We start from the raw sequence: 27412 nt of genomic DNA, 5'->3' as shown, positions 1-27412 counted from the left end.
AGTTAAATTCCATCTTTAAAGTTCACTTCGATTGCCCAATACGAATCTGACCATGAATACTTTATTGCAGTGTTTGTAAATTCATATTCTACTGCTAGCCATATTCTTTCAACAGTATTTTAAGAAAGCAGAATTTGAAATAACAGGACAATACAAAACACAGAAATACTTGAAAATAGTTACAGACACACAATTTCTTATGGTTAAAGAACTTTAAAAAGAAAGGTTTATGGTTTACAGTTGAATGTTCCCAAAAGTTAGCGTATTTTTTCTGTCTAATCTTTCCAAAGTGAATGAGGAAAATATTTCTGTTTAAAAGACAACTATGAATTATATAATACAAGATGAATACTGGTAAAATTTACTATTCTTACTGAATATACTTTTACTGAAATAAAATTTCTTACAGATTTTTGGATAAGTCAAGGTAAAGAAAGAAAAATTATCTGGGAAGTTAAAAATATAATGGAAATAGTCACTTTGAAATTTATTTTACACAGAAAGCATGGTCTTTGAAAATAAGGTTGCCTTCTGGAAATAGTAATTCACAATAGAAGTAAATTGACATTTAATTGTTCTGTGTTATATCAGAGTTGCATTGAAAATGGAAAAGAAAAGCATTTTGAGCATAAAAAGCTGAGTAAATACATGAGATGTGAAAGACATTGACACCAAAATATCTTTAGAAATGAGAAGGCACACAAAGAATGACTAGTTACAGTACACATGTCTTTGTGCAGGAATCTTTGCAGAGTTAACTCAAGATATGAGGATGGTGTTTCAGGGTATGTCTCCTCAGGACATCAGTGCCATACAGATATAGTTGACAAGCTACATTGATCTAAGTCACCTTTGCATGCTGTCAAACAACTTAGCACTCCATTTCACTTCACTCGGCAGTTCATTGACAGTTCACACTGCTTGTATGTCAGTTTGTTCCTGGGCTCTCTTTTGAACTGTCACAGCTAATTTTCCCTCAGGAAAACTTCAGGTGGGGATAATTTACTCCAAAGTAAACCTATAGGCTGTATGAATAAGACCGCAACAGGTGTGATTGCACATCTGCACCCCCACAGTCACACACACACCTGCATGGCACACACAGAGCCCTCCACTGCAAGGCCAGACCTTTGCTGCTCAAGAGTTCTTATAACTTAGTGCCAGTCACACACTACACACATTGGTACAATTTTATAAAATTACCACTTGTAGAATAAACAGGGTCTTAGCCTTCCTCAGGCACCCTAAGACCTTTGGGGATGGATGGTCACAGCAATGTGACCAGATCCCCAACCATACCAGAAACAGTACAGCTACCATTAGGGAGGTACTTTGTCCAGACCAGAAACCCTTACTGGCTGTTCTATTGCACTGAATGCATTCATGTTTAGAATATCCACTCCTGCGCCTGAAGCAATACAGCAGGGTTCACAGAAGAAGACAGAGGGCTTGTTGCATTCTGGCCTGCTCCATGCTGTGCACAAACACTGGTAGTTCCTCAAAACTAATATGTAAATTTAAAGTTGTAGAAGTTCAATATTCATCCAGAAAATGCTCCCAGTGCAGATGCACTTGTTGGTGGATTATTTAATTTTTCTCAATTCAGAGCATAAAAACTTCATACTGTCAGTGTCATACATATAATACTGTATAATATTTTATTAAAATGTATCTCGAAGTTATTTACAAAGGAAGCTACTATCTTCCAAATACAAACACTACCATAAGAAAATCCTGTTGAGTGCATGATTAGTTTTTCATTCTCTAACTTGTTTTCCTATTCACAGCATAGGAAGCTGGAGGACACAGACTGCAGAGTCTGAATACACAGTTTATTCATTGAATGAATTTCTTTAAAAAATCAGGGTGTATATTTAATATCCAGGGTCCACTGGAAATAAAGGTGCACAATAATATGTTAAAGTCATCATGATAAGACTAAATGAAGATTCTGCAACTATTTCTATGTATGAGTACTTATCTCTTAAATTATATCTTTTATTATTGTTTTATATTTACTTTTAGCTAACACATAACAAACTTGTTACCAATGTCCTCACTCAAATAGATATACCTGAACTAAAACCTAATTTTTATAATACAGGTTGTATTTTTCATAGGGATAAGATAGTATCAGGCTCAACACCATCATTATTTAAATTAGTGAATTAGTGTTACTTTCATTTTTGTTCAACATTTTTTCATATGAAAATGACAACAACCTGAAACTAGTTATAAAACTAAAATACTGCCAAAATGTATTTAAAATCATTTGAATACTTACCACATTATTTATCTCCTTTCCTTAGTTATAGGAAAACTTTACAATACTTAGATAGCAAAAACAGATGAGGGGAGGAGTACAAATCAATAAGTTTTTCTGATAACAGGACTGAAACCTATTCTACTGTGGCAGGTTTTCTGTTTCCTTAGAGGAGGGTGGGGGGGAAAGGAAAACAAAAAAAATCCAAGTAAACAAGAAATAATGTTGAGGATGCAAAAAGTAAAAATGCTTTAAAAATGAGGTTTTAGTCTTCATGGCTTTGACACAATGCTGGCTTTCCCCCAACATTTCTGCAGAGGTGTGCAGAGGCAGAATGCTCTGCACTGCTTCTAGGACATACACTTTCCTTTGACAACTGCACTAGGACCCTGCAGCACCCTCACACAGCCAACACAGAGTGAGTGTTTAAAATTTACTCTAAAAATATCCACTCACCAAATTGGAGGGAAATCAGTGCTCACATCTCAAAGAAGATTTCACTCAAACCTACCTCAATTGAAATCATTGGCTCAGCAAATTCAGACATTTCCATTATGTTTAGAACATTAAGCCACTCCTTCCAGCAATGTTTGAAAGAGACATTTCTTCTTCCTTTCTTCCTTCCTTTGAAATTATTTTCTTTCACCAAAAGAAGCATGCTGGAAAATTGTGAACTGAAAAGAATTATTAAGATAAGTTAGTGAAAGAGTTGGGAATAGAAATCAGGAACTCTAGGCCTTATTCATGTGCCTTGAAGCTAAAAGAGAATTACATAATATGAGTTTTCCTATATCAGACACCCACTATTATACATTACAGAAAACCATGGCTCTAAGAAATTTTTATGGTAATCCTTTTTCCTTGATTGGCAATGCCAAGACATCAGCATCTTTTTAAAAAAGAAATAAGAAACTACTCTATATTCCATGCATCCTAGTGTTTCAATCTATATAAAGAATTCACTAAGTTTATTATACCATCTACTTGATTTGAAGGGGGAGGAATTAATGAAATGACAAAATCTAGTAAGGCATGTCTCAAAAACTTAATGATTAAATTACTTGTTCTGTCACTGCAATGATAACATTTGAAAAAGTCTTTACTGAGATAGGAGAACAGATTTCTTATCACAGAAATCTATCTGTGGGGAAAGTATAGATTTGCTCTAATCTATATTCAATCTATTCTTTCACAACTAGAAAAATAAAGTCCATCTATAAAAGAATCCTTTAAAAACAGAAGGTAACAGGAAAGACAGTCATTCCCAAAGCAGTAGCTGCTTCTGGTCGTTCGGACACAGCATAAAATTAATACTCAGAAGAATTTAACACTGCCCTGAAAAGATTAGAGAGCATTTTATATATATATAAGACTAATACAACAATGATTTGGATGTTCTTTCTTCATTTGACATTATTAGGGTCATTTGTAAGGCCTTTGGTCTTATGATGGAAAAGGAGGGAGTTTTCTACTGCCATCTGTTGATGAATTAGGAATAGAATTGAAGTCCACAGGAGAACAAGCTTGTTCTCACTCTTCTTTGGTGAGCAAGAGGAATTGAAGCTTGGAAAAAAGTCAGTCTGCATTAACTTTCCCGAGGAAGCCCTCCAGGACTCATCAGAACAGCATGCAAACTCTCAATGCCATGGAAAGAAAGAAAAGGTTCTGTGGTTAGGGCTCAAAGGTCATGTGATTGATCCCATTTTGACACCGAAAATTTTGTGAGGAAATGATATAGATGTGATTGTAGGAAGCTATCTTTGCAATAAAAGAACACTGTGTTAAACTGACAGAAGGCAGCAACAGAAAATCTAATTATGGCTGTTAAAATCCATTCTGACATGTCCTGAAGACTTGAGAAGGGTAACCTAAAGGTGCACTGGATTGAAACCCTGTTTCAAACATGAATAGTTTCTCACAGTTACTGCATTGGAAAAAGATAAAGTAGCCATGCATATTCAAATTCAACACTTAAAGGACAATTATTCCAGTGGATTAAGAACGTTGTTTGGTAGATAGTTTTTGCAAAGCATACAGAATGAATATGTCTACATTTGTATTTGTTACCAGTTCTGAAGAGAAATATAGTAAGATTACTACTGCAGCCATGGGGTTAGGGTATTTTTTTAAACATATATCTTTAATATATGATTTTTGCAGAGAATTACAGAAATATTTTCTGTATTAAAATCTGATTTATAAGAGAGCACAATTTCTAGAAGAAGCTTAATAAATTTACTTTTGCTGCTTGGTTTTAGGAGCAAGTCAGCTTCTGTAACATTTTTTTCAGTACTCATTGTAACTTGACTTAAAATTCATTGGTACTTCTACATTACTAGGAAGGATTTAGTTAATAGTCCATTTCTTTAGCCTTTCTGGAAAAAAAAAAAAAAAAAAGCTTTATGTAAACCTTTTTAAAATTTTAAAATTAACTGAGGCTAGTAGAAATCCGCCCCAAGTACCAGTTTAATAGATGTAAGATAGAAGAAAAAGTTGATATCTAACTTCAACTTCTCATTAATAGAACGAAGTATATTGCGTTATTCTTAAGGGAAGTTTATTAGTTTCTGTTCTGCTCTCTGCTTCACTGGTGATGTGACACCTATCTCCAGGCTTATTGGGTGGGAACCGATGATTTAGAAAACTCATGGGGTGGTAAGTGTTCTTATAAACAACTAACTAATTTGCTCCTGGGAAACTTTTTCATGCCCAGTTGTCAAAGCTTTGCAAGGCTTATAGAAAACTAGGTTTAATCAGTGAAAGAAAAAATTAATCTGAAATTAAAATTTAAATTCTCTTTCTGAAACTCAAATACTTCACATAAAACTCAGAGGACTGGTAATTTTAAATCTGAGTGATCACTCATTCTGTACTGCAAGCTGAATACCGATGTCCTTGTAAACTGCTTACACCATGTGAAGACATCATCAATAATGCACTACAAAGTCACCTAAGTGTCTCCTGGATAACAAACACAATGTGCCAACACCAAACTACAACTAGCATCAGGAAAATGAGTTATATGGCAAGGGATATTGGCTCATTTAGCCTATTTTACTGTGAGCAGAGAGACAAATCACTGGTACCAAGCTTTCCTGGATACTGTGTTGTCTTCTTTTCCACCATTTCTCCTTTTTTCACACTGCTGTACTTGACCATCTTCTTTCCTTCAGTTTGCTACTGCTGGCAATGCCAATCTGGGTACACAGCCTCAGTTAATACATTCATTGGACTGTACTCTGTTCTGTGCTTTATCTTTAATATTGGCACATCTCTCTAGAGAGAGCAACCCTGCTCATTGGGAAACACTGATCTGCAGGGCTAAAGTGCAATTACTGTTTTACAGCACATTAACCAGTGGCTGATGCATTCTTCTGGAGCATTCCCCATATAACTTACTGGATTCTTTTATGCAATGATGGTATTTGTCTCTGGCTTATATCTCATTAAGTACCTGCATCTAAATGAACGTTACAAGTTAACAGGCCCAGAGAAGGCATTTAATTTTTCTAGGCCTTTCAAATGGAGGTTGAATTTAGATGTCCTTGCAAAGGCCAAGTAGGGTTCCATGAAATTTCTCTCAGATAACCTGATAGAAAAATACAATTAAAAGCATTTGTTCTTGAAATTCAAACACAAATCCTACAGTAAAATACAGTTATTGAATTTCCTTCATAATTTTTCTTTAGGTTTATTTTTCTTCAAAAATTTGCCTGGTGATGGGTTTTTCTCAAACAGAAGCTACATGTCTTTGCAATGTCTAATTCTTTATTTGTCTAACAACTACAGCAGTGAACAGCCCAAATTTGATCCATATTTGATGCTTTCCATTACTGTATGTGAGAGGCATAGTCTTGCAATGTTTTCCTTATTTCTCCTACCACTGCCTCCACAACACAGTAACCTTCACACTGGATGAGAATAGCTGGATACAGCTTCCTGCATGGCTTCTCAATTGCTGGCAATTTAGTTGGCCAGATGAGGTTTCTATGGAGAAATGTGAAGTCTAAGTGTGCCCCTGCAGAGCTCTTGGCTCCTGCTGACTCAGCAAGTTAAGGACACAATCAAATAGTACAACTTCCACCTTTTTTCTCTCCTTCTTTATAACCCTTTCTATTTTTCCTTTTTCCACTCATTCAGGACTGTGTCTGTACTACCATTTCAGGTGACACTTTTTTTCCCAATTAGGATCTGCAGTATCTTGCAATTAAGCTAGTCTTTAACAGTCTCACTCTAAGTTCCTACAGCGAAACTGTGAAGTCATAGAGACTACAGAGAGGCATGAAGCTTTAGCAGACACACAAAGCAGCAGCTGAGTGTGTAGATAATATGAAATGGTAGGACCGAGCTCTTCAGCCAGGAATGGAGGATAGTGTCGTGTCTGCATATTGTCTCTGTATGAGTATCAGAAAGAAGCATCAGTTGGTTTCTGCTCTTACTGAGACTAGGAAGGCATTAAGAGCAGGAGCAGCAGCTGAGATATAATTTTTTTCCAGAGAAGCCTTAAAATAGACTAAGTGAGGGCACATATTGAGGGAAATGAGATTTAAGCTGCATTATAAATGGAAATGTCTTCAAATGGCATAATTTTGAAAATGTGCTGAGGCACCAGTCCTTTTAAAAGTCATGGGAACACAGTCATTAACCACACTAAAGTAGAGGAAAGTCCCATAATACAAGCTTACATTTGCAACTGATTGTCTTTAGAATGCCTTAAATTGGCACATAAATATTTTTATGAAGGAGAGACAGCTCTGGGAAACAAAACACTGAAGAAAGCTAGCGAGTAAAACTAAACCTTATCAAGAACAGGCTACCAGCAAGTGAGATTTTGGCCACAATATACTTGTACATCAAATATGAGAGTTTAGCTCTCTGACATTCCTCTTTAAAATGGAAATATGCCCTCAGTTTTAGAAAGGTATGTTCTTTTCTTCAAAATTATATCTCAAGGTCCAAAAAACCAGCCACAGGATGGGAATATTTTTGTCTCTGCACACCTTACAACCAGATTTAATGAAGATTTACTAAAAGAAATATTTCTGTTGTAATTATAAGGCACAAGCTGAATATTTAGAAGTTTTCCCTTTATGGACAGCAAAATATGATTTTTAAAACAGTATTTCATGATTGATTAGTCCTCACTTTGGCCCAGAGTTCTTTTTATTTTTTTTAATTAGCAAGTCAAAGTGACCGGAGCCTTGAATGATTATGATGAGAGCACATGTGTAGTGAGAAAATACTACTACATCACTGTTCTCCATCTCAGGCCTTAAATTTCCAGCATGAATGATGTTTGCATTCTTCTACACTCATTTAGTTGGCATGTAATCCTCTTTTATTAGAACCAAAAGTATTTTCTAAAACCTAGTTCTGCTTTTGAAGTACATGCAAAAGGGAAAAAAATCAACATAAATTATTTACTCCAAGTCTTTCTATTGATGAATCTGAGAAAATTGACCATATTCTGGGTATTGTTGATAAATAATTATGATGTCCTATTGGCAACTCTTGAGTTTTACAAAATTATACAGCAGCAGCTATTTGTCAAATATTTTCTTGCTATAATCAAGTGACCATATATATATATATATATATATAAAAATATATTCAAATATACCTATACAAGCATATCTATATATGTTATGCAGGAATCTCTGAAATGGGGTAAAGGTAAACTAATTTTTCTGGTATGACTTTCTTCCATTTCCCTCAAGTGGAAGTCAAGAGAAACAGTTTATTTCCATTCTGAAGTTTACTGACCTATTTCATCAAGGTGCTTTCTTTCCTACCAGACATATACAGCATAGTGGACATGAGGCTTGCTGGAAGTTGAAAGGATGGAAGTTTTGCTGTAGCCTAATACACTATTTAGTTGAATATTGTTGCATCCCAGGTTTGGGTTCAGATTAGGGGTTCTGATATGCATTAGTTAGCCGGTTCTGTGTACCCCTGTGCACCCCTAGTGTTCCCTCCCACCGCGGTGGCCTGCTCCAGGTTACTTACCATTGGAGCATCACCCTGCCACTCCTGTAACCACCCCCCTTTCCGCTCCAGAGAGTTCGGTGTCTGTTACCCTGTTCCTGCAAGCCCGTTCGCCCCGGAGCCCAGTGTCCACCCCGTTGCATCCCCATTGGTTACCCTGGTCCACGTCACTCCCCTGTAGCCTGTCCCCATTGGGTGAGGGGGACTTCGCCCCCCTCAGCCCACCCCCTATGAAACCCCATGCATTCCTTTGTTCGGGGCCATTTTGTCCGCGCGGCGCTGGGAGCGAGTCGCGGCTCTCCACCGCAGCTCCCCGCGGCCATTAAAGCTCTCCAGCCAACCACGCGGACGGAGTGGACATTCCTTCCCTCTTTGTCTCGCCCCTTGCGCACGGCAGCAGAACGCGGCCAGCCTCGCCCTGGTGTGCGGAACGCAGCAGCGCCCAGGAGCAAGCGGCAGCCCCGGGTCCCGCCGAGAAGCAGCACCGTTCCAGGCTCTCCAGAGCTGCGTGGGACTGGGGAAAACAACACAACACCGCAGAATATATGACTTTAAATTAGTTTTCTGAACTGCTAATATGTTTTATATTATATATTCATTTGAGAAAACCAGAGATATCCCTGGGTGAAGGAAACTTATTCCTGCCTTTTCTTTCACAGAAAAGTTTATGGAACAGTATTTAGTTATTGTATCTCTGTTGCCTCTCTGACCTGACCCCTTCCTTTCATGGAATACATTTCATGTCTGAATCTTCTTTCTTTCAGGTCTTTCCACTAAATTACATTCCATCTGTGAAGCCTACAAAGCCTTAATCATGCCTTCTAACAAATGTTATCACACTTATATAGCAAAAGATGCCCAGAGAGAATCATAGAACATTTGGGAGCTTCTACCATCTGTGCATCTCCCACTTAAGCTTATTCAAGAGTTTTTCCCCACATGCCGGTTCCTTCTTCTCCAAAGTGTTGCATACCTAAGTACATTTCCTTTTGTAGAGATAGGGATCTGTGCTGTCCTCTGTCTGCAATAGAAATTACTGTATGCCACAAAAATTTGTTAAAAGGATATTTTTAGGGTCAAAAAATTAACTGTTCATTTCATAGCTAGAAAATTATGACATTAAGCTATAGGCGTAATCATAGTTCCTGTACAAGTACTGGTACTTGTGAAGTCTGACATAGTCTTTCATTAGAGCCATATTCTTCTCCTCAAGATCCCTACTTGCTGCCTTGTACTGAACTGACCTTCTCTGATGTTAAATCAAGGCAAAACCCAAAGTTTTATAGTGTTCAAATGTTTTGTTTTAAAGCTGGAGACTGAGATCCACTTACAGATAGAATTCCCCCATGATATCATAGAACAAACATTTTGATTGTGATTTTACCAGATCTGAGTTTTTACCTGAAATCATGAGACTGTTTCACTGAAGAGTGAACATTTCTAGACATACTTTATGTCACTGAGAGTTTGGCTTGGATATGTAAAAGTATGTAATTCTAAACACTCCTAAAAAATATGGATCTTAAAGACCCAAATTAGATATACTACCTGTGGATATTTTTTACCTCATCTCTGTAATCTCTGTAGTACCTTCCCATTTTTAATACTGGAATCATGATAGCCCACAGTATAATACAATTTTCCACAAATTAAATGAAGTTTTAATTTTTTTTACACAATGCAGTGATATACACCATAAAAAAACACCATTTCATAATTCTGTGTGCTGGATTCTGTTCTAACAGCAGGTAATAATACCATGAGACAAATACTGAACACAAAGAAAAAGTTTCTTAGTAAGTCCAACCTTATATATTTCTTCTGTGTAATTAAATAAAAAAGGTATTATTGTATTCAATTTTTTATTTATTTGGATTTTTTCATTTGCTCTTTCTTTCTTTCTTTCTTTCTTTCTTCCTTTCTTATTTATTTTATTTTATTTTATTTTATTTTATTTTATTTTATTTTATTATTTTATTTTATTCCAAATTGAAATTCAGTGCAGAAAGAATGCATGAACATGTCATTAGATTGTAATCACTGAAGTAAGGGTATGCCGAAAGTATTCTGATATTTTCTGACTTCTGAGGGCTATATTGATTACAGTATTAATATTTGGCAATATTAATATTGCTCTTGCTTTTTTTTTTTTTTTTTACTAGATTATTTCCCAGCCAAAACTGAAATTAAAAAAAGCCCTGAAAAAATAGCAAAAGTTAAGTTATACATTTTCTTATTGATACTTATGTGGTTGGTCATTAGCAAAAATCTTTGCAATTTGAAATAAATATATACAATGTTACAATTGTTTAGAGAGAGAATGAATGGGATAATTTTATAGCAAATTTCACAGCTATTTTTTGACATCACTGATACCTGGAACAGTCAATAGCATTTCTTCATCTTTTTCTCTCTGTCTTTCAGATCTAACTTTCATCCCTCTATGTTCAAACATGGAAGCTTCCTGCTACCATTGTTATGTCCCAGAAGAGGCCACATAATACAAGAGTATTGCAGTTTCTTGGCAAAGAGATGAAACTGTCAATATAGTATTAGTTAAGCACATGTTGGGCTACATAAAATGTGAATAAAATATTTGAGGAACTTATTCTCTAAAAATGTCAAGTCCTTACCACTCTTACATAAATGTAGTATTTTAGTGCATTGCGATTTCAACAAATTTGGGTGGATAGATTTTTATAGTCATACAAAAAACTCCCAAAAGCTAGCTTCTTAAAAGCTCAAGTTCATAGTGAAATGTATAAAAATACTGAAAATATTTAAATAAGTTTGCCTATAAAATTTAATCATGGGTAAATCTAGCTTCATTATCAGATATCATTGAATCAGTCTGATTTTTTTCAAAAATTTAAATATAGATATGGACTTGTAAAGAAGTTATATGCTAAAACTCAGTAAAGCAATAAGTAAGCAAAAAAAGGGGATATATTATTTGAAGTGTCATGAAGTCATAATAGTTATCATTCTTACTTATAACTTTCAGAGGAATAATAATACCAAGTTAAGTTAATAACTTCTTCCAAGAATGACACAAGATGAAAACTAAAAATCTAAAAAAGTTTTCTTATCAATACTTTGTGTTCATAAACTTTTTGAAACTGCAGTAAATTAAATATATCCTCCTTACACTATGAGTCATGCAGTGCCCCTTGGAAAAAAACCCAGGCATTTAGTACAAAAATGCTAAAATTATTTTAAAAGAAAAACAAAAGTTAATAAATTAAGTTCTTGTAACTTAAGAAGTAGCTGTGTTGATGCATTAAAATTGGAACACCATCAACTTTCTGAAATATGTTTTTTCTCATTTCTCCCTTATAAATTTTTAATTGTATTTGTTCACAAAATTTAAAACAAACCTAAACACTTCCTATCTTCACTTCTCTATTATTCTATTTCTAACCTTTTCATACTAATCTCTCTCTTCAAACTTCTCTGAGGTATTTGATACAAGACTCTTCACAGAATGTTGTTCATCAAGGACTTTGTATATATATAAAAATACACACTTTCTGCATATTCAGCTTGATAACACCTGGCAACTGGTAGTATCACTTGTCATTTGGATTGACTATTGACATTCTAGATACCTCTGATCTTGTAAGTGCCAAATCCATGTTTTCAGAGTTTTTTAAAGTTTTTTTTTTTTTTTTTTTTTTTTAATCTAGCTGTGTATTATTCAACTCTTTGAAAATGTAGAGTTCCTTCTGGTCAGGTATGACTTCCTTTATTCTGGAATGATCTACTTATCCTCACTTTCATTGCCATTCTCCTAATATAAAGCATTCAGACATTCAAAATAATGAATTTTCAGAAGATAAGGTAGATGATATATAGGTAATATATAAACAAGACAGAAAAAGCACATACAGTGGCAAAATAGGCAGATATGTTCACAGTGTTACACCTTGTACTCTTTGATAAAGTGTCAAATGTAAACCTTTAGATCTTATTCAAAAATTACTAAAAAAGCATTGGCTCCACTTCTACAGAATGTGCAATAAGTAAAATTATAATTATTTACCTAGAGATACCCAAATAAATTATGTACATTGTTTCATATCCCAACAAGGATTGTGATGTTGAAATGAGCAAAGTGATCAATGAAAGCAAAGTCATAGAAGAAAAATTATCACATCTGAAATAAAATTAATTCAAAGACTAAAAAATATTCAAAGCCAATAGTCCAGATAATCTTCACTGCAGAATTCTGAAGAAATTAATGCATATATCTGAAGAGACTAGAACAAGAATTTTTAGTAAGAATATCAATTTCAAAAGGGAAAGAGAAGAGAGGAAATAAATAATGTTTCAATAAGATTTTTGATGGGTTTAGAATGCAAAATTTCAGAATAATTTTTGATACTAAGAATGAGTAATTGAACCAAATCACAGAATCATTTAGGTTGGAAAAGACCTCTGAGATCATCAAGTCCAACCTTTGACTGATCACCACCTTCTCAACTGGACCATGGTTCTAAATGTCACATCCAGCCATTTCTTGAACACCTTCATGAAGGGTGACTCCGCCAGGTTCCTGGGCAGTCCATTCCAGCATTTAACAACCATTTCTGATGTTCAGCCTGAACGTCTACTGGCGCATCTTGACTGTACGTCCTCTTGTCCTGTTGCTGGCTGCCTGGGAGAAGAGGCTGAACCCCACCTAGCTAAAACCTTCCTTCAGGCAGTTGTAGAGAGTGGTAAGGTCCTCCCAAGCCTTCATTTCTGCAGGCTAAACAACCCCAGTCCTGCGTTCTCTCTCAGCCACTCCTCCTAGGACTTACCCTCTAGACCCTTCCCCAGCTCCATTGCCCCTCTCCAGAAATGCTCCAGCCCCTCAGTGATTCGTGTACTGAAGGTCCCAGAACTAGATACAGTACCCAAAGTGTGGCCTCATCGGAGACAAGTACAGAGGGACAGTCACTTCCCTGGTCTGCTGACCACACTATTCTTGATAAAAGAAGTACAGAGGTACAGAGAAAAGAAGAAAAAAGCAAACTTAATATCCAAACATATTCCAGAGAAGATATTACCATATATCAATATCTTTAATAATTTATCTTCTATTCAAGGCAAGAAATCTCACATATCTGGACTTCAAACAAGTTTTTGACACAATCTGATATGAAAATAATTACTTAAGACAGAGAAGGCAAAAAATTGACTAATCAGGAGAGGACAATAGGCTGTGTTAGGTGTTTCCATTATTAGATGGAGCTTCTAAGGGGTCCTTTATTGGTTGTCTTGCCATAGAGCTTTCTGATATTTAAGTTAAAAACTAGATCATAAAACCTCAGAGCATGCTGCTGAAATTTGCTGGTAAAAAAAGTCTGAGAACAATCAAAATGATAAAAACAAACAAGAAGAATCAGATGACTTGATGACTTCTACAATAGAAATGTGATTGCATTTAATAGTACAAAGAGCAATCTAATTAGATTTTCAGCTATAAACTGTGAGTTTATCAGCTGAAAATGACAGAGAAAAGAAAGATGCAGCCAATCTACTAAAGAAGGACTACTAGTCATCAAAACACAATGTAGCTAATACAGAGAATTAAACATAATATTTCTGGGTTAAATAAAGAGATGTTTAATATTACCACATGAGGTAGAGTACATCGTCATGATGAAAATCATAAGCCATTTGTGTCCTTCATATTAAACAAGGATTCACAGAAAACATCATTAAAAATGGAGTGGAGGGCAGTGAAGGAGAAGTTCATCAGCACAATGTCAGGAATGCAGAACTTAGATCATGAAACGAAATTGAAAAATCTTGTATTATGGTGCAGGAAAAAACTCAACCCTAAGATGAGAGAAATTCACTCTGTAAACATATGAATGGGTAAAAAGAGCCTGCAGATGTTTATAATACTTTAAAATTAGTATCAACATTAGAATTTCACATATATATAAAAACACATATTTTAAAAATATGCTTTTCATGCAACAGGATTTCTTGTACTAATGGAGGATAGGACTCAGTGCCCAAGAATGACAATTTATTCTGAGTCATAAAGATGATATCTGGGGTCAGTGTTTTAATGGCATTTATTTTGATTGAAATGCACATAATTTTCTTCTTCACTCATCTGCTTAAGATCTACATGAATGCTTTAAATATCATTCACTCACTGGGTGCCTAATGCACAGCTTATTTAGTCAAAATGCTTCCATTGACTTCTGTGTGCTTTGGATTAGGTTCTATATCCTTACCCATAGCCAGCTGCTGCAGACTGCAGTTTTATCACAATATTTGACTGCTTTTCTCTTTTCCCCATGATCTTTAGAGGGAAAGAAAGAGGTATACTTTGGCTTGCCCTGTCTGTTCTTTAATGTGCTTAGATTGCAGTTATTTCCTGCTGAGCCCTGGATGAGGTTTAGTTTGTTGAAGAGCAACTTTTAATCATCTCACAGAATGAATGAACTAGAAAATATGTCAGGTTTCTATCAGAAGATGAAAAATGTAGAAACTTATCAGTACCTTTCTTCCTCTAGATATATTGTAGGTCATAAAATCCCACTCTGTACAGTACTTATTCTTATAAAGGACACTAAAAATGTAATTATGCAAAGAATGATCACCAAGAAACTTTGCAAAACAGCTAAAGCAGACATAAAAGTATGGCTACCTCTGCACAGCAAAAAGTGCAAGTGAGACAACGGAAGATAGATGATTTCGATGTCAGGCTATGTAATCTTCCTCATAGGAAGGGTGACTACAACCCCTTCATTCTTATTTTGGACAGTTCAGAGAGCAGTGCAAAACATTTTAGAAGCAAAGCTGATCAGGTGTGTACCAATGTTTAACAGCCTAAATATATTTGATATCTGGCTACTCCTATTGGTTCTAAAACGATCCTGTTTTAGGGTGATAGAACCAGGGCCTTCCTCAGCTTCTAATTGCTATTTTGGCTAAATACCAAAGCTGTTCACTAGACCTGTGCAATATAGGCATGGATATATAAGTTTATGTTTTAATATAGTTCAGGGAAAGGCACAAGGAACTCCACATCTTCATACTTTCTCTTGCTCACCACTAACAGTTGATGGTAGCAGGTGAATAGCCCTTACCTTTTTTTCAGTGAATAGTCATGTCTCTGACAGGGTCAAACAATGAATTAAGGGAAAACTTTGTCTGCTTCTCCACTGTACAGCTGAATAAGGTTTACAGCAACATGACCTCTAAGGATTCTAATGATGCACTTTTCATATTAAAAGAAATGACAAGCTTATTATAAAATACCTAGTAAAGTAGTTTTAAACATTGCAGAACAAAGCCAAATAGCCTGTCCAATAAGCAATCAACAGCTTGATCCCATTCTAAATTATTTTCCTTGCCACCATATTTATTTCCTTAATATAGAACTATGTTCTATACAACTATTACTCTTCTTTTTTCTGACAGAGAGCAGTAATTGTTTTGAAAAAGCAGACAGAAACATTAAAGCTCCCAACTAAGTGAGTATTTGTGTAAACTTATAAATTTCATTTTAGATGTAGTCAATAACATATATTGGCATTAACTTACAGAAAGGAATAGAGCTGCACAGCATTCAGTTATCGATAACAGTGCTTGAATTATAATACCAAAGGTTCTTCTTCAGAACTTCTCAGAGTTACCATCTTGCTTGAGTATTTTGTCTTCTGCTCAACAGGCAGCTGACATGGTACAATCATGAAGACATGCCAGACCTTCTATGATCTCCCGAATTATATTAAAAATAAATTAAAGCAGCACAGGATGCACTAAGAACATTAGACAAAAGATTTTATACTTTTGTGATTTTCATTCAAAAATCAAAGAGCTCTTTAATTCACAGAAAAATTATTTGTAGCATCCTAAAAAAACAGTAAAAAATGTAGAGCATAGAACTGAAAAATCACATTAGGTCAAGAAGTCCTAAGAGTACATTGAGGCAAAATGATTTTACAAAGCCTATGTACTCAGTTTGGTATATAAAGGATATCTGACAAAAGTAAGTGAGAGCACAAGCTTAAAAACATCTGTATTTCAATATATTTATAACAGTTTAGTATACTTTACTGTTGCCCATCAAATTTCATGACACAAGATTTTCTTTGTATGTGCAGTTGTCTGGAATACAAACCTGTTTTAAAGGCTTCAGAAAGAGTTCTTTGACTTTCCAGCAATCTATCAAATAGAGCAGAAATTATTGCCACATATTTAAAGACAAACCTTGATGTGAACCCAGAATATATTAAAATAACATAAAGAAATGCAAAACTATGGTCTAATGAACCTAATCTGGAAAGATTAAATTTTTTTAGTGGTTTGCCTGGGTGACTAAACAGGTCATTGCACTTCTTTTTATCTCATAGGGATAATTTACAAACCACTTTGAGACCTTCTGTGTGCTCACTACTGATAGCCACCTTGGAAACATTATATATTTAAAAAAAAAAAAAATCGCTAAATTATTTCCCAGAGTAACTATGCTATTCTCTGCTAATTAATCTATATACACATCAACTGTACACATTTAATATTTTCAGTGACAATGAACATATTTTTCTTTCTTTGGCAGTGCTACCTGGGTCTCATACATTTCATTCAAATAAAGTTCAGTTTAATTATCTCTCCTAAATGTCTCATTGTATCTCTTTATGTAGAATATGTACTAATGACTCATAATTTCCCTCTATTTTTATAGGAATTTGTGAAAGCTCACCTTATTTTTTTCTGTAGTTTACTTTGCATTTAGAGAACATGAACAATAGTTTAATTTAAAAATAAATCTATAAAATAGTGGGGGTGAGTACAACACTCATTTATATCCCTTCAAATCCAGGAAAGTTAGCAGTTGCATATGAAATAATTTTTTTTAAAATATGCCTCCCCTCATAAAAATTCACATGAGTTTTTAAAGACCTTTCACTAATTTTTCTTTCTGATTTTAAGCATATTCTATCTGTCATTTCTGCATGATTATGAGTGGTTAGATTTTTTGTCAACATCTGGGAAAAAATCCCAGTCTGTAAATGGCCTTCCATGAAAAATTCTAGAGAAAGAAAGAAAGAAAGAAAGAAAGAAAGAAAGAAAGAAAGAAAGAAGAAAGAAAGAAAGAAAGAAAGAAAGAAAGAAAGAAAGAAAGAAAGAAAGAAAGAAAGAAAGAAAGAAAGAAAGAAAGAAAGAAAGAAAGAAAGAAAGAAAGAAAGAAAGAAAGAAAGAAAGAAAGAAAGAAAAAGAAAATCTCAATGTTAATAATTGTGATTTGTAACGAATATATACACACTGCAAAAATCTTAATAAACAGAATCACTATCTTTTTGGCTAAATATTAATTTTCATCATTCTTCATAAATGTGAGAACTCAGAAATGCTGATGTAATCATGCCTATGCAAGAACCTTTCACTTTGAACAGACTTCAGTTTGAGTTTAAGAATGAACGATTATAATCATGCGAGATTTAACCACTGTTATCCAACACAGATTAATTCTGCTCTGTCAGTAACTTTTACGGTGCATAATCTAGCTCAAAATTCTCAAAGAGAGTAAAAGAGAGAGGATTTAAACAAAGTAACTGGTTTCATGCTTAGCTAGCATTCAGTTAAATAAGCACAGATGTGGGTTTTATCTGCTTAAAAGTAAATCTGTGGTTTTCTTATTTAAACATTTTAACATCCATCAGAAAGGCTGTTGCTGCAATGAATAATTTAATCACTGCTGCCTATTACGTGCTACTACACAGCAAGCATATTTGCAAAGTTGTGAAAGACACTGGCCAAGTGTCAGCACTCCCTGTAACTCAGCCGGCCTCCCAGTATATTCACTGCGAGCAGCTCAGGGAGCCCCGAGCCGACCAGAGGGCACTTGTGGTAGGGAAGGGAGTGAAGAGGTCACAACAGAATTGCACCAGATCAGCAAGACACTTTGGAGAGATGAAAGGTCACCCCGGGCTCCGTGCTGCTGTGGTGTCATTTCAGCTGCTTGTCCCTTGGTGGAGTTCTTGAGTTAGTTTCGCCTTTCCGTCAAATGGCTTTAACTGCTTCATGTGGGGGTTCTGTCCTTGTTTTTACCCTGCTTTCGAATTTTCTGTCATGTTTACTGTATTTAATCTTTTCCACATATTATTATGAATACGTTACTTTCAAGGCAATATGATTTTTTCCCCTTCTGAAGCTACTTTTTCGTTTGTGTGTGAAAATAGTAATATGCAGTATGTATTTGCTAATGTATAGAGTGGTGTTGATATGTAAATAATCTGTCTCTCTTTAACCAGAGACTGATTCCCACTGAAGATCCCAGAAGTAATTTTCCAGTGAGAGCCACTGACATTCCTAAACTGTGAAAACCAAATTGTCGTGGGTTGAAAGCGCCAACTGCGGACGCGAGACCGGCTGCCGGCGGCAGAAGCTGGGCTCGGCCAACACATAAGATAAACCAGCCATTAATTGTATCTGCATATTTTAACAATGACCCCTGTCTTTCCAATCAGCAACTACAACAACGACAACAAAGCCCCAGTGCAGAGCATCGGGAGCTTAGGGGATGCACAGAGCCGGGGAAACTCCCAGGCTGCTTTAGGATTTCCCCACGTACAGCAGGCTGCGATTGTCAGCAAGACGGATTCCTTCCCACACGCAAGATGCCACTTCGGTGGCCTTATCAGATGTTCCCTTTAAGGACACAAGCTCCTATTTCCCCTCTCTATATCACCAGCATCTCGGGCTATTTTATTTATTACAGACGATTACATTTGTGATCCCTCTTCCCACTTGATCTCACCAGATCAGGAGGACAAATGCCGTGTCGTGTCTGAGCGCGTGTGGGCGTCTGTGTGCATCGGAGAGGGGGGGCAGCCGGGAGGGGGGAGCTACACTGCGCAACAGATTTGCCCGGGAGGGACAAACCTCCCCCGCCTGGAACAGCCGGGCTTGTTCCTACCGATACCCGGGAAGCTGTGGGTGCGCGGGCCGCGGGACCGGCAGTCTACGGTGCCGGGGAGGCGGAGAGAGGGTGCGGGGGTAATTCTACTCTCTCCCGTCTCGTACGAGCGGGATGCGGGGGGGGTGCGGGGGACACACGGCCAGCACGGCCCCGTCCTCCCCCCCGGCAGCCGGGGCACGTGGACTGGGAACAGCGCGGCCATCCACCATGCAGCGCACGTCGGGCCCATTTCCCACGCCGGCCGCCTGCCCTGGGGGAGGAGGGGAAGAGGGGAGGAGGGGAGGACGGGAGGGAGGAAGGGAGAATGATAGGAAAGGGGGGGCCGTTACCTCTGCTCCGAAAGAGGAACCAATCCACTGTGAAGGACGCAGCACTCCCGAGCAGGAAAGACATTGCACATTCAGAGAGAGATTGCATGTGAAGACACTGCAAAAAAGAAAAAAAGGAGGGGGGGACTGGGGGACGCAGACCGCGTGTGAAAGGCATAGTGTGTGTAAGAGAGGCCAGCGAGGGTAGGAAAGGAAGGGGGAGCAATTGCACATGGCAAGAGAAAGAAATCACTCATTCGCTTGAAAGAGGCACTCGCAAGGAGACCGTAGTAGAAACAACGGGGAAGGAGACGCAGGCGAGAAGGCAAGCGTCCATGCCGTGCAACAGCCTGGAATCCGATTAAAGTTTATGGCGAGGAGGTTAAAAACGCTCTCATCCCGCCCCTTCCCTGGCGAATACATTAAGTTTCCTGGCTGCGTTTAAAAACACAAAGGGACGGGAACAGCGGGACCTGCGGTTCGCAGTTTTATTTCCAGTGCAGGGAGACAGTGTAATGCAGTATGCTGGTATTCCTACGTACTGGCATGTCTGGATCTTACACTGTGAACAAAATTTCCTCCTCACGGAGCTCCAGAACAGCGAGGGGGGATTTTGACAAATTCAAGTTGCTTGGCAAATATAATAGGGATTTGGTACTAATCCTACTTAACCTGCTGCGAAGATGCTGCGCTCCCGAGCCCCCCTCCTCCGTCCGGGACTGCGGCGGTGAGCACTGAGCCTGCGCCGAGCTGGGCTTTCTCGCTGATGCTGCAGATAGAAAGCCGAGTGTCTCCAGCACCGGCGGGGGAGGGTTTTCATGTTCTGGCGAGGCAGAGCGGCCGGGGCCGGTGCCAGGGCCGGAGGAGGCGCCGGAGGAGCAGCCCTGCAGCCCTCCGAAGAAAGGAGCCGTCCCTCCCTCCCTAGCACCGACTCCATGCGGCGCGGCTCTGCCCCTCTGTGTCTCTAGACTCCTCAAGGAAAGAGGTGGCAACCTTCCCTCCCTCCTACAATCACTCACCGCCCCAAATGACAAAGACACGCTGTGACCGTTGCTTTGAACCGCCTCAACATATCCGACCGCTTTTCGCTTAAATATATCATTGCGATGAAAGAGACCTTTCGCTACATCGGTCTGCATGCGTTTTTATTCAAAAGAGCCACATATATGGAGGAATGCACACATAAACACATACAGAACGCGCGCATACAGAACTTGCTTTCCCACATGTGTTCACAGAGGGAGAAAGAGCAGCTGGATTCCTGCCTTCCCCTGGCTGCGCGCACGCACACAGGCGCACACACGTGTACCCGCACAGACCCACGCACACACACACACCCGCACACACGCGCACATACACAACCCGCACACGCTCATTCTCTCCCCACTGGCTGTCCCCCCACTCGCCTGCCCCCGGAGTCTCCCTCTTTTCCCTCCGGACTCCGAGCAGAGAGGACAGGTAAGGAGCCAGGCATCACCAAGGGTAGGGCGGGAGCACACAAAAGCCATACGCGATTAAATGGCTCAAAGTCAAAAGGAGACGCGAACTAGAGACGTCAGAATAAGCAAAGTTGAGCCGAAGAGCTTTGCCATTAAAGTTTATTTCCCACTTACCCAGATAGGTGACGCTACATTTTAGCAATCATCGAAGCAGCAAGTCTCTGTTCGGAAATAAATCTGTTACTTCTTACATGTGTTTATTCTACTAACCCTCTTGCTCCCTTCCTGATCATCTCCGAGGGTTTTTTGGTTGTTTTTTTTTTTTTTTTTTTTTTTTTTTTTTGTTTTTTTGTTTTGTTTTGTTTTTTTTTTTTTTTTCTCCTAGGATACCCACAAACATGCTAAAAAGACACATTCAAAACATGGTAATAGGAAGAACACAATCACAAAGACCGAGAGGCTGAAACAGCATTGGGAAACAGGACGAAAGTCTGAGATGTTAGTCAGTCCCCCTTCCTCCCTGGAGTTTTATGCAGTTACAGTGACTGCAGCTATTTCACAAAAGCACCGACACAACAGGGGAAGGTGGGAATCTGCAAAACGAGTTTCCTTACCAGCTTGATTCCGCAAAATGCACAACAGAAGAAAGACGAACAAACATTTGCTTTAAAAATCGTTGCTCGATTCACAGTCTATAGCGGACGTGGGGCGGGGGGAGAGGGTAGGAGAAAATCACTACAGATCACGGGTTTGAGAAAGCAACAGAAGCAACACGAGCGTGAAATGAGGATCGGTTTTGAGGACTGGACTGGTGTTATGTGATGAGCAGCTATCCCACTTGCAGCACTAGCAGCAGAGACAGAGGGTAAGACTGAGCTTTCTGGAGTGCAGCGCTTGACTCGTCCTCCCTCCTCCTCCTCCTTCCCTCCCTCCCGCCCTCCCTCTCTCTCTCTCGCTCTCTCTCTGCTCTCCCTCTTTCTCTCTCTCCCTCTCTTTCTGTGTGTATGTAGTGCAGGCGGCTCTGCTGCTGCAGCGTCAGGGAAGAGCTACCGAGAGAGGCTTCAGCAGCTCCCTCCACTTTGGGCAAACTTGCCGGTTTACCGCTTCTTCTTTTTTTTTTTTTTTTTTTTTTTTCTTTCTTTCCTTTTTTTTTTTTTCCTTACGAGTGAGAAGCTTCTCAATTGCCATTCAACATTTTAAAGCACAAGCCGCTCTGCCGTGAAAGCGCCTGATCCACACTTCTCTGAAAGACACAGGAGGGAATACACAATTGCAGATTTCACCCACTGTGGCGGTGCAGATCAAAGGAAACAACTGACTGATATAATTTTATTTGCAAATAGAACTCTATTTTTTTTTTAATCGCGTCGCGGCTTTTTTCCCCTCCCCTTTGCCATTCCGCTTTATATGGATGTAATTCAGAATCTGTGTTAATTCACATGGGGGATCCAGTTACATCTTGTTCCGCTCCGGGTATAATTACGAGAGACCAATAATCGCCTTTGGACACATAGTTTTGTTGCTAACCTTTGAACTGAAAGGATCAAGTTCAGATCTGGTTACCTGCATTGGGACGGGAAGGAAGAGGAGAGAGAGAGAGAGAGAGAGAGAGAGAGAGACTGCAATCTCATTTGTGAATCGCTCTCAGTGCTGCAGATCCAGATTGCTTTAACACATGCAGTGCAAATGCAGGTAAGGCACACACACAAACTGCGGATGCAAAAACAAACTTGGGACTGTTGTGTGTCTATGTTCTTATCTCCAGCCTTGCAAATTCTGGGCAAACGGCTTCTGCAGTTTCTGTATCGTTGCTTTGTGACTAATGACCTTGCGCAGAGTTGTTAAAAAAAATCCGCTCCGGAGAAAGAGCTGAACATTTTAGGCGATCTCTGAAGATGGATTTGGGTGCTTTTCTGCCAACCAAAGGGGATATTCTGTGGACTGCACTGTAATACTCGGGGTTCTCTCCTATCAGCTGTGCAGCTACCGACATAATTGGGATTTTTTTTTTACTTTCTTTTTTTTTTTTTTTTTTTTTTTTTAAGAACTGCCCATTGCTAAGAGGATTTGGAGTTTTCCCGGACCCAAGCCCTTTGAATAAAGCGAATCACAATTTTTTCCCCTGTGTGTGCAGAGAGGGGAAGACTAAAGCTAATGCCTTGGTCGTAAACGGCTGAGAGGGAGGGAGAGAGAGAGAGAGAGAGAGAGAGAGAGAGAGAGAGAGAGAAGAGAGTGTGTGAATTGTAGTTAACTCTAGTGTTGAAGACGACGACCTGGGGGGCTTCGAATCCTACAGTACTGCTCCTGCTTTTATTGCAAACCTTGCAAAGTGATTACAGTAAAATCAGAGAGGAGGAGGAGGAGAAGAGGGAGGAGGAGGAAAATCCCATCCTATCTACTGAGATGAATCTTTAAAAAGCAAAATCCACTGTCCCGTGAACTGTAAGTATATCACAACTGGAAGGTAGGAATAGCAGCAGAGGAGCCAGCAGCAGGGTTTTGACCACCAATTGCACCAGTCATGAGACAATAAGTTTCCAGAAATAGAAGGATTTATAATTGATCACCTGGACTCTCAGCCTCACTGTTGGCTTATTAGGGGAGTTTACTGGGGAGCAGGTGGGAGTGAGAGGAGGGCGGGGGGGTTCGGTACGAGGAAGATGAGAAAGATGCGGACCCTCCTTCGCTTTGTGCATTGCTGCTGCTGCTGCTTCTTGTTCCTCCTGCCTCCGCCGCTCTGGGTCAGCCTCGCAGCGGCTAAGCAGCTCCTGAAGTACCGGCTGGCCGAGGAGGGACCCGCCGACATCCGCATCGGCAACGTGGCTTCCGACCTGGGGATCGTGACGGGCTCCGGAGAGGTGACATTCAGCCTGGAGTCGGGCTCCGACTATCTCAAGATCGATAACATGACCGGGGAGTTGAGCACCACAGAGCGGCGCATCGACCGCGAAAAGCTGCCGCAGTGCCAGATGATCTTCGACGAGAACGAGTGCTTCTTGGACTTCGAGGTGTCGGTCATCGGCCCCTCGCAGAGCTGGGTGGACCTCTTCGAGGGCCGGGTCATCATCCTGGACATCAACGACAACACCCCCACCTTCCCTTCCCCCGTCCTCACGCTCACCGTGGAGGAGAACCGGCCCGTGGGGACCCTCTACCTGCTCCCCACCGCCACCGACAGAGACTTCGGCCGCAACGGCATCGAGCGCTACGAGCTGCTGCAGGAGCCCAGCGGGGACGGCGGCCGGCGCGGCGGCGGGGGGGGCTCGGCCGCGGCGGCCCCCGAGAGCGCCCCCTTCCCCGGCGGCAGCAAGCGGCGGCAGGAGGCGGAGGCGGCAGCCCGCAGCAGCGTCTTCGAACTGCAGGTGGCTGACACCCTGGACGGAGAGAAGCAGCCGCAGCTGATCGTCAAGGGGGCGCTGGACCGGGAGCAGCGGGACTCCTACGAGCTCAGCCTCCGCGTGCGGGACGGCGGCGACCCTGCACGGTCCTCGCAGGCCATCTTGAGGGTGCTGATCACCGACGTGAACGACAACAGCCCCCGCTTCGAGAAGAGCGTCTATGAGGCGGACCTGGCGGAGAACAGCAGCCCTGGGACCCCGATCCTGCAGCTGCGGGCCACCGACCTGGACGTGGGAGTGAATGGGCAGATCGAGTATGTCTTCGGGGCAGCCACCGAGTCCGTCAGGCGCCTACTGCGGCTGGACGAGACCTCGGGCTGGCTCAGCGTCTTGCACCGCATCGACCGGGAGGAGGTGAACCAGCTTCGCTTCACTGTCATGGCCCGAGACCGGGGCCAGCCCCCCAAGACAGACAAGGCCACTGTCGTGCTGAACATTCGGGATGAAAATGACAATGTGCCCACCATCGACATCCGGAAAATCGGGCGCATCCCGCTCCGGGACGGGGTGGCAAGCGTGGCTGAGGATGTGCTGGTGGACACCCCCATTGCCTTGGTGCAGGTATCTGACCGGGACCAAGGTGAAAATGGTGTGGTGACCTGCACTGTGGTGGGTGATGTACCCTTCCAGCTCAAACCGGCCAGTGAGGGTGAAGGGGAGCCACAGAATAAGCGGAAGTATTTCCTCCACACCTCGGCCCCTCTGGATTATGAAGCTGTTCGTGACTACAATGTGGTGATTGTGGCTGTGGACTCAGGCAGCCCCAGCTTGTCCAGCAACAACTCCTTGCTGGTGCGGGTTGGGGACACTAATGACAACCCTCCCATGTTCAGCCAGGCTGTGCTGGAGGTCTCCTTTCCAGAAAACAACTTGCCTGGTGAGAGGGTGGCCACAGTGGTTGCCACAGATGCGGACAGTGGCAAGAATGCTGAGATCACTTATTCCTTGGAGGCCTCACCCCTCTCCTCAGAGGCACCGGGCAGCATCTTCAGCATTGACCCTGACTCTGGGGATGTGTCAGTGCAGGCAGTGCTAGACCGTGAGCAACGTGACACCTATGAATTTCAGGTGACAGCCCGGGACAAGGGGGTGCCATCACTGCAGGGCTCCACCACAGTGGTGGTGCGAGTGTCAGACCGCAATGACAATGAGCCACGCTTCATGCAGGATGTGTTCACATTCTACGTGAAAGAAAACCTGCAGCCCAACAGCCCCGTGGGCATGGTGACTGTGATGGACTTTGACAAGGGCCGCAATGCCGAGCTCAGCCTCTCCATTCAGCCTGGAGACCACGAACAGGCAGCTGGCATCTTCTCCATTGAGAATGATACTGGAACCATTTTCTCCACTGTCTCTTTTGACCGTGAGCAGCAGACCAGCTACACCTTTAAGGTGAAGGCAGTGGATGGGGGTGAGCCACCAAGGTCTGCCACAGCCACTGTGTCTCTCTTTGTGATGGATGAAAACGACAATGCACCCACTGTCACCTTCCCCAGCAACAGCTCCTACACTGTGCTACCACCCTCCAGCAACATGCGCACCGTGGTGGCCACAGTGGTCGCCACTGATGCTGACACTGGTCTCAATGCTGACCTCAACTACAGCATTGTTGGGGGCAACCCCTTCAAACTCTTTGAAATAGACCCGGCCAGTGGTGTGGTGTCACTGGTGGGCAAGTTGGCCCCCAAGCACTATGGCCTGCACCGCCTGGTAGTGCAGGTGAATGACAGTGGGCAGCCACCCCAGTCCACCACTGCCCTGCTCCATGTCTTTGTCAATGAAAGCCTGTCCAATGCCACTGTGGTGGAGAGCCAGGTGGCCCGCAGCCTCCACACCCCACTGGCCCAGGACATTGCTGGTGATCCCAGCTATGAGCTGAGCAAGCAGCGGCTTAGCATAGTCATTGGTGTGGTGGCTGGCATCATGACCGTCATCCTTCTTATCCTCGTGGTGGTCATGGCCCGCTACTGCCGATCCAAGGGCAAGCACGGTTACGAGGCTGGCAAGAAGGACCATGAAGATTTCTTCACCCCCCAGCAGCATGACAAGGCCAAGAAGCCCAAGAAGGACAAGAAAGGCAAGAAGGGCAAACAGCCCCTCTATAGCAGCATTGTTACTGTTGAGGCTTCCAAGCCCAATGGGCAGCGCTACGACAGTGTCAATGAGAAGCTCTCGGACAGCCCTGGCATGGGCCGATATCGCTCGGTCAATGGTGGCCCAGGCAGCCCTGACCTGGCCAGGCACTACAAGTCAAGCTCACCGCTGCCCACGGTCCAGCTGCACCCACAGTCCCCCACCGCTGGCAAAAAGCACCAGGCCGTGCAGGACCTGCCCCCAGCAAACACCTTCGTGGGAGCTGGCGACAACATCTCCATCGGCTCGGACCATTGCTCCGAGTACAGCTGCCAGGCCAGCAGCAAGTACAGCAAGCAGGTAAGAGCGCTGCACCCCGCGGGCCCCTACACGCAGACACACGCACACAGGGCGGGTGAGGGAGCCGGGATGCCCGTCCCCCCGCCTCCCGCACTGGCACAGGCACACACCCCGTCAAGGTTCAGTGACCCGTTCAGTCTGGTGCCCCCGCCCCCCTCCCTCCAGGCAGTCAGGTGCACAGACCAACACACAGCACGAAGGAAGGAGAGTCAGACATCTTTATTGCTATTACTATAATTCTTATCATTGCCTCCGCTTATCAGATCCGGCAGCCAACCAGCCCGTCCGTGCAGCCGGTGCTGCCCCGCCGCAGGAGCAGCGGCAGCCGGCCGCGGAGGCCGGGGGGTCTGTCGCTAGTCCCGACAGCGGAATGTAAGGCAGCCTGAGATGCCTTTATTAGCCGCACGCCCAGAGGCCAAACCCGGCGGTTTTAGGGGGGTCGAGGGGAGATCAGGACCCCCCACCAGGCGGAGCCGCCATCCTCCTCCCGTTCCCCGGCCCCGCCTCCATCAGCCTGTCCCGGCGCTTCCCCCACCGTGGTGCTTTCCCAGCCTTAGGGATGTGTCAGCTCCGGCTGAGGAGGAAAGTTTCGCCTGGGCAGCCAGTTGTTTCGGGGAAAGGGGGTTGCTGGCTGCCTGACGCTTCCTAAAGCT

The 27412-nt window shown here is 41.7% G+C and overlaps 1 protein-coding gene across 1 annotated transcript in view; it reads left to right on the top strand.

Moving 5' to 3' along the window:
* Positions 1-23588: 23588 nt before the first annotated feature.
* PCDH7 (protocadherin 7) overlaps positions 23589-27412 on the top strand; it is a 265738-nt gene continuing 261914 nt past the window's right edge. The window contains exon 1 of the mRNA XM_053941476.1: positions 23589-26759. Within this exon, the coding sequence (XP_053797451.1) occupies positions 23589-26759 (3171 nt within the window). The remainder of the gene's footprint in view (positions 26760-27412) is intronic.

Source organism: Vidua chalybeata, chromosome 4, assembly GCF_026979565.1.
Source record: "Vidua chalybeata isolate OUT-0048 chromosome 4, bVidCha1 merged haplotype, whole genome shotgun sequence".
NCBI classification, from domain to species: Eukaryota; Metazoa; Chordata; class Aves; order Passeriformes; family Viduidae; genus Vidua; species Vidua chalybeata.
This window is presented reverse-complemented; position numbering and strand designations above follow the sequence as displayed.